Source organism: Gallinula chloropus, assembly GCF_964237585.1.
Source record: "Gallinula chloropus genome assembly, chromosome: 6".
Lineage (NCBI taxonomy): Eukaryota > Metazoa > Chordata > Aves > Gruiformes > Rallidae > Gallinula > Gallinula chloropus.
This window is the reverse complement of record NC_140091.1, coordinates 27318689-27341746: the sequence shown is the minus strand read 5'-3', so window position 1 is coordinate 27341746 and position 23058 is coordinate 27318689. Positions and strand designations below refer to the sequence as shown.

Here is a 23058-nt window from a genome sequence, read left to right as displayed (position 1 = left end):
GATTTTCAAAACTCTTAGAGCTTCTTGCTCTTATCATGAGTAAATTAACTAAAATTGAAACCCAGACAACCTTGAAAACAATGCAGATGCTCTCAGAAGCATCTACGGTTGCTGATCCTATCTTCCTTAGATGAGGAAGATTATCACACACTTGCAGGAAATGAGGCAGAAAAGTTCCCCAGATTTAATAACTCTCCAGTGCCTAGAAAAAACATACCCAAGAGTTGAAAACTATCATATTCCTCTCACCACAGAGACAGGTAACTACTTTCTGAACTGTTTTTTGTTTTATCTTCACTTCCTCACCCCCTTGATGATGCTACCAGACCCACCACCAACTACCAAGTGGAGAAGCCTTGTGACACCAACCATCTTTTGTTTTACAAAGTCACCTCAGCTCCAGCCCTTCTTCATTCTGGTTTCTCAAGGCTAACCCACCTATTCTGCTAGATTTAACATTTCTGAACAACAGAACAGTTGATTCTGAGAATGCACAATACAGGCACAGACAGACATGAACGCATTCTTCGCTACTAGAAAAAGAAAGAGCAGCCTAGCTTCCCTTTATAAATTGATATATTGCCCTACTGCCCTTCCCCCAACCCCACAATGTAATTAGGCATTGAGTCTTAGCTCAGGGCTCATACAGCTGAACTTGAGCAAAAGATAGTGAAGTTGCATCTGACCAATGCTTTCATAGATAAGTTTTTTCTTGTCACTATGTAGGTCACTGTTTCTGGACAAGGAGCATATTAGTATTTCAGGTGGTGCCTAGAGCCTTGTAGAATACTTGCCAGAGCTCCCCTAAGTCGAAGAGACACTTTCGCTGACCTTGAGTAGCATAAATCAGAGATGTATAATCTAGGCTGACACTGTTTGTTGATTTCAGAAGGCCACCAGGGGAACGTTTCCCAGCAGACCTATTATGGGTTCCTCTTGCCTATGACATTGACAATTTCCAACTATTTCAACCAGATGTTCTTCCCAAACTCTAAGGGACACAGACATCCCTTAGACAATAAAGCAGCATCCCCCATGCTGCCTGGCCTGCCACTATTTCCTCTCAGTGCAAGTCTGGGTTCTATAATTAGTTCCACACATTTGTTCTTCACTTCAGTTATTTCTTCAAACTAGAATATTTTTCTATGTTTTCCCTAACAAATCTTTTCATTCCCTCTCAACTAGTTATAAAAAACCCCTAATCCACCTCCACCAGCACTGCAAAGGGAATAAAGGCCTACAGAGCCAGCAGCACAGTTAGAAAAGAAATCAAAGGGGAGAGAAGCGCCTGGCAGGGAACAAGCCTCTCTGCTCAACCACCAGTGGTTTCATCTTTCACAAAAGCCTCCCCAAATCTCTCATGAAATATTTCCTGGTTCATTTAGTGAGTCACAAGAGCCACTACCCAGAGCTCTGGCTCTCATCAGCTTTCTGCTCCAAGCCTTGTGCTGACCCTTCCTCCTGGCAGGAAGAAAAGAAAACTTGGATCCTAAAGAGTCACCTGTTGCCTCAGGCATTAAGAGTGAACACTTTTGCCTGCTCAAGGTTTCCAGCAGCTACACAGGCCTTCCAATGCTATCTAGCAGCTACTCCAATAATCTGTAAATAATGGCATAATACTTCTTGTTATTGATGTCAATCTCAGAGATGGTCAAAGTAGACCATAACTACGCTCTTACATTCCTGCAAACAGTTACTGCAGCCACTATGGGGTCTACTGTGGACCCGAGTCTGCTACCTCAAAGTAGGGTGGGATAAGTAGAAGAAACTACCTCCCAAACTGCCTCCCAGCTCTCTAATTTCCTGTCTCAAATTCTCAAGTAATTGGTGAATGGGAGTTAAGCACTGCTTGCTTCCAGCAAGCCACAGCAACCCTCCTTTCCCTGGTAACAGCACCAACACTCTGCTTTCAGCACCTAGGTTTTTTGACCTGATCCTCTCACACACACCATGTGATATTCTAGTAGTCAGCCACTCACGCTTCTTACAGACACAAACACTGCTACAGCCAGGAGTCATGCCACTCACACTTCTATGCCTTTTTTATAAGGTCTCAACAGTTTGTACACTTGGTCACACACAGAAGGACCTTAAGCTCCACTCACTGTGCACAGCCTGTGCAAAGCAGAAAACAAATGCTCTAAGGCAGGGACTCCACAGTCACAGCTGCACTCCTCCTTCAAATAAGGCTGAGGGTGGCAGCCAGGTTAATGCAGCTGGTTATAAAAGACATTCAAGGACCAGGTTAGAAAGCAGAGAGGCACTTCTTCCAGAGCCTTCTCCAAGGGCAGGGGCTGACCCTGATGCAGCTGCTCAAAAGCAGACCTGGGATACAAGAGGAACCACAGGCCACAGTGAAGAGGAGCAGCATACAGAGTAGTGCGGAGCACAAAGGGATATGCTGCTCGCATACATCAGCATAAGTGCTGTACCATGCCCTCTGACTAAGAGCACAAAAGCATTATGTGTCTCCCTCCCTCTCTCCCAAACCAGCTCCAACCTGTGCTGCCGAGTCATGCATCAGCACAGAGATGAAACATTAGTGCCTGGCCAAGAATGAGCTTGTAACTCCAGCTTCAAAAAATCATAGCTTCATTGACGGCAATAGAGGAAGCAGTTGAAATTATGAGCCATCTACTAAGAAAAGGGTGCTCAAGAAGAACAGAGACCTGTAAATAGGAGTATCATGGTAGCAAGACTTTGGACCCTTATTTTTAAACTTGTAATTATATGCAGAAGACATTTGAGGTTTTCAACAAAATAACAATGAGTTCATCACACATGTTAGTGTTAGACCTGTGTTTAAAGTAAGGAGTAAAGAACAGAAGCAAAACCCAACGTTAATGTATTGTGACCAACTGTCTTAGCTTCTGTTTGCCAAATATAATCGGTGGTATAAACATATAAGCACTGTTCAAAACACCAACATAAAAAAATGCCTTACAAGCTACATCTTGAGAGTCTAAACACAGTAACTGATACTAAATAATCAATCATCAGTTAAAGTTAAAACTACCTTTTCTTTTCCAGTCACTGCATGTATTATGATCACAATTTCACAGTTCAATGACCAAAAACTGTCAAAAGAATCATACACTTCTCCAGTGTGGTTCATCATGAGGTACCTTTCCAGCATCACCCTGCACCATGAGTGCCTTCTCTCATTTAGAAGAATTAATCTCAAAAAGAAAATATGCATCATAATGCACCAGCTTAGTGGGCTGATTATGTTCTCCATCATCATTTGGACATACGGTCTGTTTCCTTGCATCTGAGTACTACTGCTCAAAGTGCCTTCCGTTTGCTTAAAGCCCACTGCTCCATGTCAGTCTAGGTCACTCTGTGTTCTAATTCTGCACCTGCTGCAGCTCTGGCCATCCAATCCGGGTGCAAACTTGAGCACAGACACATTAGCAGAAGCATAACAGCTTTAAAAACACTCAAATTAACCTGCATTTCTGGAAGAAAGTCTAAGCAAACAGAATAAGGGAGCATGTCTGAAACACTGAAGAGCTCAAGTTGAAGACTTTGAATTGTGGATGAATAAGATGGAATAACCACTTTTTTCAGCTGTATACTCTTCAAACCCCAGATACCAACAGCTCTGCAGACTGCCTGGAAATGATTCACTACTCCACTTCACACCCATGGTAATTAAATCACTAACACCGAATTTCAATTTAAGTAAGAGTTTACTGAACAGTCCTTTGCAGTACCCTAACAAGTTAAAAGTTTCACACATAAATTTCCAAGCTACACTAATTAGTTTACAAAATTCCCTGCACAGTTCATATATAGCAGTTCAGTAATAAACTTACAAGTAATTAACACCAAGTTCTTAAGTTTCTCCCAGCACCAATAAAAAGTTACAGTATGAAGCAGTGTATGTTTTCCAGCGCTGAAGTGAATCCATAATACTCAAAGTTATCAAACTCCTTGGACACACGCAAGCCAGAAAAGTGAGAGGCTGCAAACTTTTTCCAATGTGATCTCTTGCACATACTCTCTGCTAAGAAATAAAGTGGAATCCTATAAGCTTCAAAATAAATGCAATAAAAAGTTTAACAAGGCAGTTGAGCTTCAGAACTCTGGATCTCCTGCTACCCATTCTTCCACTTCTCCTTGTGTAAACAGAAATCACACAATTTAAAAGAAAATACTTCTACTGAGAAACTTCATATAAAGAAGTTTTCTTAACAATGCATAAGGGAGAAAAAAAATGGTCCAAGGCAGCTCAGGTTGAAAAATTCCATAGCCCACCATTGCCTAGGTTTAATACTTAAGACTGAAAGCTAAGCATCCTTCTGAAAAACTGCTGCTATGCTTCAGAATCCAACACAATTACGAGAGTAAGTCAAACATAAAATGACAATAGCAGAAGTCAACAGCAAGCTTCCCTGAAGGATACACCTGGATGTGGCAAACACTCTTTTCACCATCAGGAGTGAAGTCACATGGCTGTACCGCAAGACCCTCTCTGCTTTACATGAGACAGGACTAAAAGTTTCTGGTGGTTTTATTTGGGTTTTTAAAGTAACCATTGCCTCCTACTACAGTGAAACCTTGATAATAATAGCAAGCTCACAAGACCACCACACTTCTGGAACACACCTAACCCTTGGAGCAGCACAGAGAAACTTGACTTTGCCATCTACACTGAAAGATGAACTCAGCGGGTCAAGAAAATGTTCCATCTTTGGTGTTATCACCCCAGCACTAATTTCACACACCGGAATTGCCAAAGCAGCAAGCATATGGAAAGGAGGATTTCAGGTAAAGCCACCATAAAAAAATGGGAGAAAAAAGCCCAAGGTGCACATTCCAAAAGAGTCTAGTATCTAGAATTTCTTATCACATCAGCTCAAAGTCTCAGTGTACCACTGGCTGAGCTGCAAGCCATACACATCATGGAATCTCTATTTCAATATCAGACACTGAGGCACAAGACCACTTCCCAAGTGTCCAATGACGTTTGGGCACAGGACTTTTAAATACTTCAAGGGATTTAGAATTTACGTTGCTCAAGAAGATACAACAGACTGAAGATCTGTATAACAAGATGGTCTGCAGCGTGAATAGAACACCAGGATATGCATATTAATAAATGGCATGAATAAAGTGCAAAAACAAGCTTAAGGTAGTAATATGAAGGAAAGGGGGGGGGGGGAAATAGAGAAAGTTGAGTACAGAATGCAGCTCTATGCTGTTGCAGAGAGCACACCACCACCAACCACCAGCATTAAAGAAACAAAACCAACAGGAAGGAAAGAGCAGTCAAGAAAAGTAACTGCAGGGTGCTCACCACCTCACCTCAAGACCATTTGAGCAGTTCAGCACAACGGGTGTACTGCCACATCACATGTTCTTCCACTGCTGAAACATCGAGGACGTACAAGTCCCAATGCAAGGGACATTCCCACAGAACCTGAAGCGTGCCAAAGGAAAGACTTCTCTCTCCCCTCACCAAAGCTGCAGTAAGAAGATGCCCATTTGAGAGAACACTCCCAACCACTGACTCACAGCTGCATAAGCAGTTCTGCTGACTGCTCACTCTCCAGTAGTACCTTACAATTACCACCCCATCTCCCTCACATTTACTACTGAAGCAATCTAAACCATTCCAGCAGTAAAACCTGTCTTATCTGGCATGAGGATTTTAAACCAAGCAGAGAGGCATCCTGACACACCACATCAGAAATAATGATCCATCACACAAAACAGAGAAATTTGGCTGCAATTCAGCAGTTTACTTAATGCATGTTGTGTTAAAATTCTTCAGTTTACTATCTTAGCTCTATGAGCTTTGAATTGTTTACGCTAAGAACAAGACTGCTAATGGAAAAATTATGTGTTAAACCACACAACTATTCCAAGAGAAAACAGTTCACCTCTTTCCTGCCTACACTTTAAAACCTCATGAATACTGTAGCATTATATGAACCTGCAGATAGACAGTAAGCCATAACCATAATGCAACTGTGTGAGGACCACTGTGAATCCTTCCCACTGTTTCAAAGCCTTTGTAGAAAGAGCAAACAGGTGAGACAAAAACTAAAACCACCCCACACCTCAGAGACATTGCCTCTCTTGGCTTTCAGTCTTTAGCCAAAATCACGCTCACACACATCACACATTCCTCCCTTCCACAATCCCTAGCCAACCACATGCAGAGTCATATAGGGTAAAATGTGGAAACCTTCCAGAGTGACCCACATCTATAGGATTCAGCATTATCCAGGTGTCGTCCATCATTACTGATAAATCTGGATGCAATGCTATGAAGACTGCAAGTTACTGTACCTAGAACTTAATCATTCTCCTTTTCCTACACCCTTCTTTCCCAAAATCCCCAATACTGCAAGCTTTCCAAAAACACATATAATTCCAAGTTGTTACTGCATTAACTGCAACAAAATAGCTTTCAGAAACAAAATGCCTTTTTTATTGGTTAGTATTTCTGTTTGCAGTCACTGCACTATTTGGGGACCACAACATAATTTGGGGGGCAATTAAAAGTCCTTTAAGAACTGAGTTCCCTTGTGATACGGTTGCAAACGATGTGTTTAGTTCTGTTCTAAGCATATGACATTGACAGTGCTGAATGGAAGTGGAAAATGTTAGTGCCTAATTCTGGCTTGTGAAAAACTACGTGCACCATGAGTTTCACACTACAATTTTCAAGCTATAGTTTTATAGCAGAGTATCCCAGAATTAAGATACATAATCTGCTATTTTCTGAAGTTAATTTGGAGCCAAAGAAATGCTAGTAAAAAAATTTAGGGAAGGTTGTTTGGATTTGGGCTTGTGTTTTTTTCCCTTTCACCCTTTCTTTCCCAAATTCTCTTGGCTTGTGTTTCAAAAATTAATTCTATCTGTTGGTTATATTTCAGTGCTAAAAAATCCTAAGTTATCCTGCTTTGGCTTTTTCTCCTAACCCCCATGCAAGTAAATGAGTAGCAGTAAATAAAAACACTGGACTGAACAAGTCTATTGAGGCCAACAGGGAATGGTCTTCAAGAGGATACAACAGAATATCTCTAATTTCGACAGTAAGTTTTCACATGCACAAAAGAACCCCATGAAGTTAAAGGATGCATTCACATCTAAGTGCATATTTACCACACTTGAAAACAAAAAACAAAAAAAACCCCACACTTCAGAGATGGCTACAGTCAGCTTCTCAAGTTTTTTTACATTATCAAGTACGAGGTGCATGGAAAACGTAACCTTCACAAATTTATTATGGCATGAAATTCTCATTAGTGTCATATTTTATGCTTTTCTTTCTCCAGTTACAATGAAAACTGAATATTCAAGTAGCACTGTAATCTGCTCTTGCTTTTTATTTACAGAGCAAAAGTGATCATGTCATTTCAATACAAAATTGAACAGTCAGCTACAGTACAAAACCTGAGAATTCACACACACGGTATGAATGCTACTCGCTTTCCCTGAACAAAAACCTACCAACTTGGATGAAGCCAAATAGTCTACAAGATGCAAGTTGAATTGCTCATCTACAGTTTAAAATGGCATTTAGCAGCATGTAAATTCTTGCAGCCAGAAAAGAAAGCCCTTAGTAAGCATGCATAGGGAGTTTCATTGAAGAGGATGATTTTGTTTGACAGCTAGAAGGAAGAGGCAACTCAGCAGCGTAACAAAGTTTCTTGCAGAACCCAAAGCAAACACAGAAACATCCAAACACACACATGCAAACTAAAACCACAGCAAGACATGCTAAATAACTGCAACCAGATTAACAGGAATTTCGAGATAGAAGGATAAATAATCGCTGAAGTTCAACCTTCCACCCTGTTTTCAAATAAGTGGGACTTGTTAAATTGTACATTTTGTTCTCTCCAGAAAGGGGCTAATACTTTGCACTGCTGTGACCAGTTTGTTTTGTAGTTTTAAAAAGATATAACCACCTCATAATATTTATTTGTAATTACTGGAAGCAATTTGTCAAGTAACTGCAATTGTTTGAGGACAGGCAACCTATTTCATTTTATGTACCTGACAGCCTTCTTTGCAGTTCTGCTTTTTCATTACTTGCGTATGATCAATATGACCTTTCCCAAACAATTGAACCCCAACCCCCCTGGAAGCTCTGAGTGGAAGTTTTCAGCTTGCTTTCTGAGGAAGCTGAAATAATTTCTAATAAATAATATTTTTACAGTGTATTACTTGGAAAAGCTACCTTTAGACATAGTTACAGTTTTTTTTTGGCCTTTGCTTATATTTGAAAAATAACTGCATAAAAAATCCCCTAGCTTCAACTGTGTGACTCCATGTTTGGGGTTTTTTTTGTTTGTTTTTCGTTTTAAAACCAGTATTACAATCAACTTACCCTCTTTGCCTTTGAATCTTTCCTGATCATATCTGTTGTAGGCAGCAGGAATAGGTTGCTTATTTCTTAAAGTGGGATCCTAAAACAGGTTAAATAAGGTTGTTAATACACGCTAAAAACCGTTATTTCATGGTTTTCAAACATTCATAAAGTACTGCATGAAACTGCTCAGAAGGATAGAATAAGCTCACTTGCGTGAGGAGTTTCAATGCATTTGAAAACTTCTGGTATGTTTCTCTTCAACATCCAAGTACAATCTTACAGAAACAGAGTTTAGAAGCACATACTAAAAGCAATGACAACCACCTGGGGCAAAACTAGAGGAACAGTAACAAACTACGTTAGCTAAAATCTGTAAGTTTTATGAAATCACTGAGTTTTTGAAATATCTCAAGAATTAGCGGGGGAAAACCTGTCAACTGACAACGCATGATTAAGCCTTCAACCACACACACACACACACACACACACAATGTTCCTTGCCAGCCTGATTAAGTTAAAACTCTGCTAAACCTACAGAATAAATACAAATCTGAAAGAAAGAGGCATTCTGGGGAAAAAGTTTTTAAAAGTGTCAATCTAGCGGCACGCTAAATACCAATTTAATCTTTTTCTGGATGCCTCAGTTATGTATTCACAAATATTCTGAATGGGACTTTTGAATAGTCCATGCACAATTTACAAAATTCAACACAAAGCAAATATTTAAATGTTGGAATTCATCTTGCTATTTAAATTTAGCTCTTTGTTAAATGCAGTCGCAGCAAAAACAAATCCAAGTATGATTAAATAGCTTTTACAGCAGACTGCCATCGAGTTCAAGATTGTATTGGGTTTAATAGAACTCAATAGTAAACACGACAATACAAAACAAATCCTGCCTAATACCTAGACAGACTTAAACAATAAAACTGTAAGTCTGTCCTCCTGATTTCATTACAGGCAAAAGAAAGCTGGTTCAAGCTGTTCCCACTCATGAGTCATGTTCCAGATTCTTAAACATTTGCTACCCTATCTGTCAGGAAAACAGCAAAACATTTTACTTGAAACGGCAGTAGCCTCATCTAATACCATTTTTGCAAATAGATGCAGGATGTCACCAGAGTTTGATAGATGCAGAAGCTGGCACTAACAGCTTAATCTCTAAGTAACAAGAACATATTGAACAAATTACAGTGATATATTCAGCTCTTTAAATACCAATAAATGTAATTTCAGTTAAAGAGTGTCTGTGAAGTTATGCTTGAAAATTGTGCACTCGGATCTAAACCAAAACAAATTTCATGTTTAATAATGACACGACACTCCACTCTCCCTTTGGGTGTCACAACCTTCATATTCGAAGTGCTGCTCTTACCGTCGGTGCTGTATTTGGTGCGGGTCTTTGCTCAGGCGCTCGACCTTCTTCTCTGGCTTTTACTGATTGAAGAATTGCAAAAATATTCTTGGCAAAGTTCTGAAAGACATACCAGATACCCATGAACTTTGTTGACTGTCTGTGTTTCACATAATAACACCACAGGTAGAAGACACCATTCAGTTACCTTGTGCTTCCCAAAAAACCTGAACTAGTGAACTAACATTTTAGAGAGATGTGTGTTTTCTGATAACTTTTCTGTGACAGGATACAAAATAAACAGTTTTAAGGCATCGCTGTTACACCCCATTCTTCCAAGCCCAAATCTGGTAAATCTAACTGGCTTCACTTCATCACCAAGTAACACAAACTCTTCACAAAGTGTTTCTGATCTCCTTACCAGTTCTCCCCCCATTCTCCCCTCCCCCCCACCCCCCTCCCCCATGCCCTTACAAGTCCCTCTGGAACTCTTCATGCTGTATCATGAAGGAAAAACTCTTACTTAAGACTTTCAGGGCAAGTCTCAGCTCTTCGGCCCAGGTACATACCCACTAACAAGAGCCTATCTGCTCACGTTTGGCCTCCAGATGGGATTTCTCATCCTTTCTGTCTGCCTAAGCCTGTGCCACAAGCAGTGTTCCCCCACCCAAGTATGCTCAGCTGCTCTTCAGGAAGAGTCCTCAAGAACCCTCTGAAGGCTTTCCCTAATCCTGCATGGAGGCAAGGCAGACTGGCAGCCACCTCCTGTGCTTTCCAGTCAGGCCCTTGAGCAGAGCAGACATGCTTCAACTGGTTGCTGACAGCCCCATCACACTGCGGAACACTTCTAATATTTATCTTGAATTACAACTTCACTCCATTTGGCACCAAATAATTTAAGCAGTAGAGCCTTTCATTTTAAATTGGAGGAATCAAGTACAGAAATCACATCCCCAAATCTTTGATTCAAGAGTTATCTTGAATAACCTTGGTATTTCTAATAGCTTTATGCAGTGTTTTGTCTGATAACCAAGTCACTGAAGCATAACTGAACAAATGATACCAATCAAGTTTTTTAAAACACATTCCTCCTGGTGATAGGACTGCTCTATTCTAAACAAAAATGTAAACACTAATTAAATATTTGAAAGGCATATGCTTATTATATTACCTCTCAATAGGCATTTGAAGTTAGAGATGTGTACACAATGTCTGTCATTACTGCCAGTTTTCAGTAGTGGTTCATCAGTAAAGAAACCTTCTATCAATTAAGGAAAACGGCTTTTTTACTGGTTCAGAATAGCATGAAGTATTCACTCAATGTTTAGTTTCTTCCAGAGAGCTGTATGCTAGCACTGATGTGGTGTTAATTAACACCACCAGCACTACAACCCAAACGCATGAATTACAAAGCTAAAACTTCTGGGGTGAATTCGGTGGCAAGTATTTCGTGCTCTGTAATGCAAAGCTGCTCTGAGCTTGTTCATTCGACCTCTGTCAGCATGTTGTCAGCCTGCTCCAAGCCAGAGGGGCAGGAACTGGAAGACCACCAGAAACCACTTATAAAGGCAAAACTGTTCCTTGAGCAAACCCAGTTCTTTTTTACAAAGACTGAAAGAACTCACACAAAACTGTATTTGAAGTTCTTTTCAGTCAGAAAAATCCTGGGGGGGAAAAGAAGCCCTTTAAAGAACTGTAAGGCATGCACATATCAATTATATGGGGATACTCAAAATCAGTTCTGTTCTGCAGAAACTAAGCCTAAACTATGCCCTTTTACTGGAAATTCAGAGATTTCTCCCAAACTGTGGGCTGGGCAGCATATCAATTGCAACTCTTGTTATTTAATTGGTTCCTCCTCCTGAATTTCAAAAAGGCAGAGCAGTTCGGAGTTTCCAAGAGCCAGTATGTGATTTAAGCACAGCAATGACAAGGGGTGGAATTTTAAAAGTGTAATTGTCCACGCAGAAGCCAAATCACAATGAACCTATGACCAGCTTTCACATCCATAGTTCATTCATAAAACCTACAGTTAACTTCCTCTCAAAAAGTGAGTTAAATGTCAAATTATTATTTTTTCAAAGGCAGCATGTCAGATTTTAGTAGCCTGAAATAACACGTCCTCAACCAAATTTTAAGACATTCCAGGTTGAAAGAAAAAAAAATTAATCCCATATCTTTTTTTTTCCTCCCATCTGCTGAAAAGTCGTTGCTAATAAGCATGGAATTACAGAATGTTCTTGCTGGTGTTTTTTCCACAGCATGAAAACACAGGTCCCCCAAGGCCACAACTAATATCTGTTTGGAAGGGGAAAAACCAGCAGTGTTTTAACAAGCACTCAAACTACCATCATCATCACCATCATCGTGCTGTTCGTTGGCCTGGCCAGGGATGTGGGATTACTTTACCGTGACAGAAAAATGATTGAGCAGGAAGTCTGCTGCAGGTACCAAATGATTTGCAAAGCCCAACAGACTTGCAAGACCACTAAGTTTTCATTGTTCCTCCCCTCAGAGATCAGACTATGAACATCCCCTATCTCCTGCCCTAGATTCAGTTCAACTTAACACCAAATGCTACATTTTTATTACCAAATATTTCTCATCTGGGGTACAGTGCAGAAAAGGAAAAAAAAGTTTCTCTGCACTAAGTTTTAATAAGATTTGAACAGGCTTAAATTGCTTCCTTAAACAATCCTTCAGAAAATTGCTACTAAGTAAAAGGACAATTCCATTGATTCTTGTTGCTATCTGTCTAGAGCACTGCTACTCCCAGGAAAGCTCTCTGTTAATTCCAACCATGTCTACACCTAATAATAATTCATTGCATGGCAGGGGCAAGAAGCAAAGTGTTCCAAGCAATCACCAAACTGGGGTTTTGCTATTGCCTTGAATAGAGCCCTAACGTAATACATTTTGCTGCCTAACCTCACTCATGCCTCTAAAAAAAATAAGTTTACTAAATGTAAACTGGAATGGAAAACAATGGCAGCCCAGCAGTGATCAATACCAGCTGCTATGGTCAGATAACCAGTCAATCATCTTACAGATAAAGTCACATGTATTTTTTAGGGAAGTCTGCAACAGTAAGCAGATTCTCAAAACGTACTGGCACTGATGCCCCATCCCTTGCCAGCACAGTAACTAACATGCACCAAGTCAAATTACTATCACCCGTGTTAGCTTAACAGCAGGCTGTGTGAGGAGCAAACAAGATCAGTCTGCTCTGCTGGGAAAGACTTATTGCATCATCAATAAGAGTCTTTTTGTAAGAAAAACACCTCAATTTTTAATATAGACATTTTTATAGAGATCTATATCAATAACAACTTATTCTAAAGAACTGCAATCTTCCTTCTAAAAATCTGTCTTTAATTTCTGTAACTAGCCATAACACTAACGCCCATTAACAAAGTCTTCTAGTCACAGCTTCATTCATGCTAGGAAAAAAAAAGGGGTTTTTTCCTAGTAACAATCATTGATGAGAAATATTGATTTCAACTTCATGGGAAATGATTCTTAAGGCAAAAAATAAGTATGCTTCATCTCAATCACCTGAACAAAAATAAAATAGTAAGTCCAACATATAAAATAGAAGCACATACACCAGTAAACAGCATGTCTCACAGGCTTCAAAACTTTCCTATAGCTAAGTTAAAACCTGATTAAATACTGGTTACATGTTCTGGTATTTCACTGGAGAGAGAAGAGCTTAAGAACCATCCTATAAACTGAAATAAACTCTTATGCAAGCTGACAATATGGATATCCTGTTGGACATGTATCCCAGCATGATCAAGAAACACAGAATGCTATAATCATTGTCCAAACTTACAGTAGGACTGGAGAAGGAAGAATCAAGCCCCTTTCACACTTCACACATTTGCCTGGTATGCTCAGACATCCTGTGAAGTCCTGTGCAGCCACTGACAGCCTGCAAGGCACGATGCAGGACCAGAAATGCAATATTCCCATCGCACACTCAGCAATGCCTACGTACTGCATGGCATCAAATATGTAAACAGTATTCAGGTGGTCTCATAAAAGTACAGCAGATATTAAAAAACTGTTCATGAGGAACATGAGTGATGAACTGTATATTTTGAAGAAAATACTTCGCAATTTAAATTTCAAGCACATATTTAAATTTGGAGCCCTTCATTTAAGACATCGCTCTCTTACACCTAAGAATCTGCACGTTCAACTTGTAAGCTCTTCACCAACACTCAAGTTTATCTTCTCTCCTCTTTGTTCTTTGAATTTAATGACAGTCATAAAGCATAATGCTTTATACTGAGTGCCAGGTTGCCCTCAAAATCAAATGGTGGGCACATGCAACTGCAGGCATGCAGATCTATTGGCAGAACAGCTCTGTGAAGCACTGACACTTTCTGTACCATGCTTATTCAGACCATAAAAACGTCCATCGCTTCTGACCCAGCATCTTTCCTCTCCTTCACAGAATCACAAGGTTGGAGAAGACCTTTTAAGATCATCAAGTCCAACCAATCACATCCTAAGCTAAACCATATCCCTAAGTACCTCATCTACCCTTTTTTTGAACACATCCAGGGAAGGTGACTCAACCCCCTCCCTGGGCAGCCTGTTCCAGGCCTTGACAATTCTTTCCGGAAAAAATTTTTCCCTAACATCTGAACCTGCCCTGGCGCAGCTTTGTGCCATTTCCCCTTGTCCTCTCTCCTGTAACCTGGCTGAAGAGACCATCACCCACCTCTCTACAACCTCCCTTCAAGTAGCTGTAGGCCGTGATAAGGTCTCCCCTCAGTCTCCTCCTGGCTGAACATTCCCAGCTCCTTAAAGGACCCTTCAGATAAAGGGCACAGCTAGTAATATCATCTTGAATCATATGGTTTTAATGAAGTAAAGCCTCCTTCTTGATTTACACACACATGCACCTCCCCAATTTTGCTTATTTGCTTTCACTTGACTAACACATAAAATGCACAAGACACTCCACTGCACCGACAGGCACGTTTGCTGAGAGCTTTTGCTGCCTCCCAAACTATTCTCCACACACTTCTGACCTGCGTAGTAAATCACGCAACAAGCATACTGCCATACACACAATCTGAAAAAGAACCACCAAATAAATAGGTCACCTCAGCTGTGCTTTCAGGACAAGAGTAGTTTGAGAAAATCGCGATGAAGTACTTGAATTTACACAGCTAACCAACTGAAGCACAGTACATGACTTAATTTTTTTTAAGCTGTCAGATTAGGTAAACTATAAAACACTATTAATAAAGCTGAACTTGTTATTAACTGATGGCAAAAAAAAAATAGGAAGCAGCCACTCCGTTTCACACGAAGTTCCTCTGGGGCTCAAATAATATTTCTTTATGCTCCAGCCAAAAAGTTCATTTAGTTATTACTGAAGTCTGCAGCACAGGATTGGAAACATAGCTGCTGGCCCTGCGTACCCATGGATCATGTCTGCAGTAAGAAGTTCCACCCCTCCCTCTTCTATATTATCCGCACTAAGGTTTTATAGGAAGCATATCTACAAAGGCAACCAAAACATGTAATTTGAAACAGCATAAAGGCTAAACCAGAAGCATGAAAGAGCAGCAACACTACAGTACCCTGAAGAGGCAGCACAGCACAAAATCTGCTCAAAAATTGCCCCATACATAACCTGAGTTTATTTCCCCCACGAATGCAGCACATAGAGATGTCTTTTATTTAGTAGTCCTAGAAGTAACATTAGGAATGGGAAGTTACTTCATAGCTGACCTACATTTTCTTTCAGGAAACAATTCTACAGTTTTCTGAGAAATTCAAGGTATCTAGTTACAAAATAAGATTCAGTATTGCTCAATATAAATACAATTTCCATGATCTGGCCCATCTTCCCTTTAAGCACGTTATTCAAAATGCCTAGTAGCTATATACTGATCTTCCTAGTTTTATTATGTAAGCTATTGAAAGATAAAGCTGAGTTTGGGAACATAAGCTATACCTTGCCATTACACTTGTGCACAGCCATTCAAAAACCATACGTTCCATTTGAAAGCACTAATGAGGACACTAGTTGCTATTAACCTGGCACACCTTCATCTTTTCCGTTTTGCTATTAAATTCACCACTATTATGAATTTCAGGACCACAGAACAAGTCTGCCACCTAGAGCCCACATAGAAAATTGCTTGTGTAACCAATTTTTTTTAAAGCTTCCAAAATTTTTCTCTCGGATCTTTCAGCTCTCAAAAGTTATTAAAATTCCGTTTTAGTCTTGCTATAAAATTTTCTATTGATGTATTTTCCAGTTACAAGATCACATTAAAAATTTTACTGAAGTAACAACTGTAGTTGTAACTTGCTCACAGATGATTTCACTAGTAAAAATACTCAAAAGGTATCAGAACAAAATCATGCACTGAAGGTTAATGGAAAAGAAGACTGCTCGCAGCATTTACTTATGTCATCGTTGAAGTATCAACCCTACAAATAAGAGACTAATTTTAAAAAATAAAGCATGTAAATACTAACAGAACTGGTAATATTTTCCATGCTGCAACACAAAATTCAAGATACTACAAGATCACAGAATGTTAGCAGTTGGAGGGGACCTCAAAAGATCATCTAGTCAAACACATGCACACACACCCCCCACCTAAGCAGGATCACCTGGACTAAATTACACAGGAACCCATCCAGACAGAGATTGAATGTCTCCAGAGAAGGAGATTCCAACACCTCTCTGGGCAGCCTGTCCCAGCGCTGTGACCCTCACAGGTGTCCAGAAAAAAGTACAGATTACTAGAGCATTATGACAGGAATGGAAGAACTAAAGATATCAACTGAAAATTGAAAAAAGTTTAAAATAATTTTTAAAAACTGTTTGTTTAAATAAATCATTTTTTATACAAAAGATTTCTGTGCTTTCAAAAGAAAATTTAAGAGAAATACCTGCTGGATAGCCTAGTCGGTTTTCACATAACAACCAAGAATATAAAACTATTAAGATGAAGACAGAAAACTAACATTTTACTTAGTTTTACTTCCTACTTTACTGGAAAGGAAACAGGAATATCAATATTAAAAAGTCATTATTAAGCACATTTTCTGTTAATTTTCTGGTACAGTATATATTAAGCAGAAAACAGACTGATGAGAGAATCACATTGGCCACTCTGCTAACAGGAAGCAACAGCAAGTAAGCAATGAAACCTTTGCTCCAGTACTTCAACCTAGACCTAGCAAGTAACATGTACATAAAGGGACAAACTTCTTCTGACAAAGATACAGTTTCATGATTTAAAGGTTATGAACTCAGCTGGAGAGAGGGAGTTTCACGTAACTCATCCCATAACCAAGTTGTAACACCCCAAGTATTTTCTGCTATAAACCAATACCTGCACCAGGAGCCCAATTCTGTTCATTCCTCCATTTTATACACCACTAACTGCATTAGAAAAACATTCACCTCCAATTCCAAGTTGTCCTGCCCAACTTGTACAGTTTTGCTTCAGTGCTTTTCCCTGGAAGGTATCCAGCCGCACAGTAACGTTACGATGCCGTACAGGTCACCCTACACTCCGAGCGCATTGTAATGTCTTCAAGAGATTTACACAGTACAGAAGGGATTTACAGATCTGTTAGAAGAGGCCAAGAAATCCACAAAACCAGCAGTTGGACAAGCCCCACGCAGCTGCTGTGCACGGATATATAAGTGTGTGTGGCTCAGGGACATGAGGTATGTGCAGCAATTCCTCCAGCTTCTTAGTTGCAGTGGTTTAGAAAGGTTACGCGTCACAACCTTTGAGCCTTCCCGGGTATTTGATAGGACGGATTATGTCATTTCGCCTGGATATCAGGTGGAAGTTCACTCAAGAAAAAGTAATTCTAACATACTTGCTGCTGTAAGAAAATATGACTGAGGAGTGCTACCCAAAATGTGACGTTTTACCAATAATCTCTAGCATAATCCTAGAATGAAAGTAATGAAAGGTTTAAACAGTCAGAAATGCGAAGCGCTCGCTGTTCCTGTAAGAACACTGGACCATTTCACAGTTATAAATTCACAAGGCAATCACTAGTGCATTCCCAAGATGCCAGTGTCAAGACTTCTCTACACACAAATAGCACTTGTTCAACGTGGCCCACAGGTACCATGTTGGTTATCTCAGAAATACATCTGAGCCACCTGGGAAATTAAACCCAAAAAAAAGTTCAACATAATCAAATACATCAGAGGTCACCAATAAAAATACATCCTCCAAATAGACTTGTGAACAGTGAAACTCCTGTTCAGGCTACTTCAGCTTGTTGCTATAGAAGAATTGAAGAGGTATAAGCACATTTACAGTCAAGATGGAAGGAGGAAGTTTTTCCTTCAGAAATGATGCTGAAGCCTGCTATATGAGATTATAAACATCAAAGGGTTATTCAGGAAGGCAAGAAAGATGAAGGATGTGAAAGGAAGGGATCAATTCCAGTTTAAACACAGTTTCTCAGGTTTTAGTGGTTTTACAAAACCACCAGACATTTAGCTGAAAACACACGTACAGCAGAACTGAAGCCTCTGCAAAGCACTAACTCAAAACTTAACACCCCAAATACTTATGATGCCAAATGTTTTATGTACACAACTTCAGGTACCAGAGAAGGTATCTCTGGTCCTATATACAAAGGTTCTCCCAAAGAAGTTACAAAATAATACCTTGCTAGTATTATCCCCGAAGATTTGCAGATTCAAAAGTGTCAACATTAATCCTGACCTATCTTCAGGCAACATTTCAGTTCAAACTCAGGTAACATACATACAAATCCAGCAAACTTATCCCACTCTTCAGAAACAAGTTCCACCGTTAACATCATGACTACACAAACTATCAAGAACTAATGTAAGCAAGAATCCAAAAAGGTCTGCTTCATACAAAAAAGGTCACAAAAAACACCTCTGAGACACTGAAGGCAGCAAGACACCTTGCCCAAACATCAACCTACAGATTAAGCTATTTATGCTTTTTCTTCTTTAAACTTCTCCCCCCCAACAGATCCAGCTCTGTCAGGTCTGAACACAGCAATTCCCCTACCCTGATTTCTGGGTGTGTTTGTGAAGATTCAGAACAAGAACTGGACTCCCTGAAGAGCAAGGACAAACAGAAGAGATTAATTTCTTAGAGCCTCCAACAATCACGGCTGTTAAAAGAACGGCCAAGGAATTCAGAAGCAGCTCTACCATAAAGTACTTCTATTGCTTTTGAAATCTGACTACATTTTCAGTCAGTCAGACTGTCAGTTGACTCACCAAAACAGCAGTGTTACGTTGCATGCCTTAAATCAAACCTGAAATTGAATTGCTTTAAACAATTTTTGAACTGTTTGGGAGGATATATTAAGCTACTGTGAATGGAAAAAAACCCCTCAGACTAAGCAGATGCAATTTGGCTCTGTAAAGTGATTACATAAAAAGTCACATTATTCATAAAATCTATAAGACTACACTACAGACTTGGGGAAGGCCAACAGATGTTTAAAACAGACAGTCCAGGATGACTCATCCACTAATGATTAAATCAAGCACTATTTCCAAAAGAAGGTAGAACTGCCTAATAATCAGGTGGAAACGATGGCAAAACATCTCAAGCAATAGCTCCTTCATAGTATCTATTTTAGAGAGGCAACTGTTGAAGAAGGTTTTACAACAGGAGTGTCAAAGCACACAAACTCAACATTCTTGTAAACAAAATAATCCTGCAGTCAAGGAAAAATCCTCCACTATTTAATATCTGCAAGGGCAGGTGTTAAATAAGGATGTAATGAAAAGATCGTTACAAGCAGCATCTAAAAAGGCAAAATACAAGTAGTGTGAAGACTTTTAAAGATGTTGAAAAAGAACATGGTATCACTGGAGACTTTAAAAAAAAAAAAACCTGGCACAGTTCTGTAAAGCAAAAAAGGCTGTTTGAAGTAGAAAAATGAAACTTCACAATCAGAAAATCTGTCCATAAAGATAAACACTAAATACCCCACGAACAGTTAAGATTATCGCCATCTACATAAATTTGAAGGAACATCTTGCCAGAAGACTGAATAGTTTGGGTTTTTTTAATCACATCAAGGACAGAGAAAACCTACCAGAAAGCTGATAAAGACAATAAATTATTTTCTTTTTGCTGTGGCCTGATCTTCCTAGTGTTTTTCTTTTGCATCTACAGAGAACACGGGGAAAGTTCACGCAAAGGAGTTTTTCTTGGTGGAGAAGAGTTTGAGGAGCTGCCTTAGACTGATGCAATTTTTGTAATGAAACAATAAAATTGACATTTTGGAATGCTCACACTTTGCTACCATTCATCCAGGAGTTTTAAGCATTCTAGGAGGATTCAAGAGGCTGCAGATAAATCTATACCAGGCAGATTTATTGTAAATCTTCACTCTCAGGTACATTAGCAATACATGTACCACACAGAAAAGTCAAACCAGCATTTGCAGAGGAGTACCATGCTTCTCTGATCTAAATTCTTAAAATGAACAGCCAAGAAGATAAGGAATGATCTGCCTGAGAGAATATATCTGAGTTTCCTAACAACTCTGAGAAAGTCTTCACAAAGGCTCTTAGAAAAATAAAAAAGGGGAGGGGAGGAGGGAGGGGAGGGAAGGTACAACTAAAATCCCTCCCAACCAACCCACAAAAAACTAACCAACCAAAAAAAACCCACAAAAATCCAAAACCCCTGAGCTGTTCTGGGATAAAAAAAATCACAGGATTGGGTAACAAGTGATGTTTTCCCATCTACTTACTCTCACTGTCACTCTTACCAAAATATAAACATTATCAGTTGATGATTTCTGTCCATGCTATCAAGAATGCTCCTGCAACTTTGTGCAAACAGAAATAGGTTCTACTCGCCAAGTGCATGCTGGAGTCCAAGAACAAACTTGATTTCTCATCTCTCCTGCACACCAGCTTTTGCTTAAAATCACTACCTCAGATCACTCTTCTGATACGGTTTATAATAAAACATTCACCTCTTTCCCTAGTACCTTTGCAAGCTTTCCTTGCATGTAAAGATACCAGTAGCATGAATGATTCATTGAAGGAGGAAAAATTGCCCAGATTCCTCCAGAACAAACAGTTCCAGTGACTACAACTTTACAGGCTTTCACCAATTTATCTACTGTTCAGCAGTGAGACTGGTACAAGTCTCTCAGGCATAAAGAAACAGCACTCACTCTGCAGGTACGTACCACATACCTAGTAATTACCTCATAATTCATGAATTAAATTATTCTACCACTAATGCCATGAAACCAGGTTGTGAAAGTGAGGGCTATGTAAAACACTGCTAAATGAAAGCCAGGACCTCACTAACTTCTAAACATTACTACTTCTTTAAGTACTGTCACAGGAAAAGAAAGGCAAAGGATGTGATTTGACAGTAACTTCAGGAAAAACACAGACATTTGCAACCTTTTAGAAACTGACATACTGCTTCCTGGAGAATGTTGTGCCAAGTATCACCGCAATAAAGATAGAGCCTAACTGTCCAAGGAGCACACGTTGTCAGCTGTGCTTGCAACCATGTTCTGGAAGGCACATAACCAAGGGCAGCCAAAGACATGGGTTAAAGGAGCATGAAAGGACAAAAAACATACAGAAAAAGCCTCCTCATGGTAATGTTTTCTGGGTTTGTTCATTTCAGCATCTTCTCTGCTTACTACTAAGGTGCTTTCCAGTTCAGCAGCCTTTCAATGTACACACACTGCTACTTCTATCAGTTACTTCCCACTTTTGTCCATCTCACACCTGCAGGTACTCACATACAGGCCTCCCAATTGCAGGGCTCTCGCCAGCTCTGGCTGGGAACTAAGCAATTACTTGGTATCTTTTAAATAGCTGAAGCAAAGTATTCTTAGATACATTTTAGCCTTACTGCAATGAGGGAAGAACGCACTCTTCTGATACTGTGCCTACAAGCCTATCTTCCCCTAGAAGGCTAGGCAAGATTCCAGTCATGTCTAGTTAACAAGCTAGAGAAAATAAAAACCAGTTCGTCACTTGGATCATAAAAATACCTTGGTGTCCAGAACATTACCTTGCCTGTGCTTTGTAAGATTGTAGTTCTTGTCCTCCATACTCTCTCCCTGCTGACAATATCTCTGGTTACATCCACTTCAGCATCAACAAAACTTCTCTGTTTAAGAGCAGTTATGTCATCATCCAGATCAGTTTTGATAGTGGATCTTTTCTTTGCCATGATTTTTGCTTTGATAGCAGCAATTTTTTCCACTGACATGGCTTCAGACAAGGACCTAAATGAGCAAAAATAACAGAAGAGACTGAATAATTGAACAAACAATTCTTCTGAAAGAATATGTGAATGAGTAACTTACTTCATCCTCAAAGTTTATGGCTCTACTATACATCATAAAATAGTCACCTTACATCACTTGAAGCTCACATGAACTTGGCATTGCTATTTTGGGCATGAGAATTGAGCTTTGAACAGAAGACTCCACCCCAGTATTAGCAGAAAAAACATCCAAAAATCCCAACTGTCACAAGAAGATTGCAAGTCTGATGCATCAGGACAAACACTTCTATTTATGCATCATCTGAGTTTCAGCTCCCCGTCGTTTTTAGTGGATTACAATTGTGTCCCCAGTCAATCTCTCCTTGAATGCTCTGAGGTTTTCAAAGCACTGATCATCTCTGCTGAGGTGCTGCTACATGGACTTGGCCACTGGGAAGATGTGTTACCTTTTCAGAGCACATAAACCGAACAAACAGATAGCAGTAACTTTGTCCATGTTAGTCAGTGTTTGAAGGAGCTCAGCTCAGTCCTAGAATGCAACACTTTTATGTTTACTTTTAACTGGCTGCTAAAGTCAGCCCTATTGTTTTGCAGGTGAGCTGAAGAGGGAGGGAGGGAGGAAGAAAAAAAAAAAGAAAGGACTCAATTGCACAATCCTACCTGCACATACCCAATTCAATTTTAAGTGGGTAGTAAAGATTTTGGAAATTACATTGAAAAATTAATCAAGGAACACTGGTTGTAAAGTATTTCCCTTTTACAACTAAGCTGTTGCCAAGGGAACTTTTGCGTGCTGCTATTGCCGAGTTTGCATTCCAACTCACAAACTCAGACCATAAAGTTTATTTGCACTTTTTTTGACAAGGCAGACTTTTACATTCAACTCTGAAAACATCTGTAAATATGGAATACAAACTAATTATGAATAACTCGGCAATCCTCACTGCAGCATTGTCTCAAAACTCCAAACCAAAGCTGTGATGAGCATGAGCCAGAGTCCAAATTATTAGCTTATACAAAACACTGTGTACTTTGAAGTCTTGATCCTTAGATTTTCTGATCTTATGACAGGTATGATAATCAGACTTTTT

General features: G+C 39.6%; 1 protein-coding gene across 1 annotated transcript in view; it reads right to left on the bottom strand.

The window, feature by feature from the left end:
* Positions 1-23058, bottom strand: part of CDC73 (cell division cycle 73) — a gene marked incomplete at its 5' end in the record, with an annotated part of 104492 nt that overhangs the window by 70068 nt on the left and 11366 nt on the right. Inside the window, 3 exons of the mRNA XM_084266309.1 lie at positions 8351-8429; positions 9708-9806; positions 21749-21965. Of these exons, the coding sequence (XP_084122435.1) occupies positions 8351-8429; positions 9708-9806; positions 21749-21965 (395 nt within the window). The remainder of the gene's footprint in view (positions 1-8350; positions 8430-9707; positions 9807-21748; positions 21966-23058) is intronic.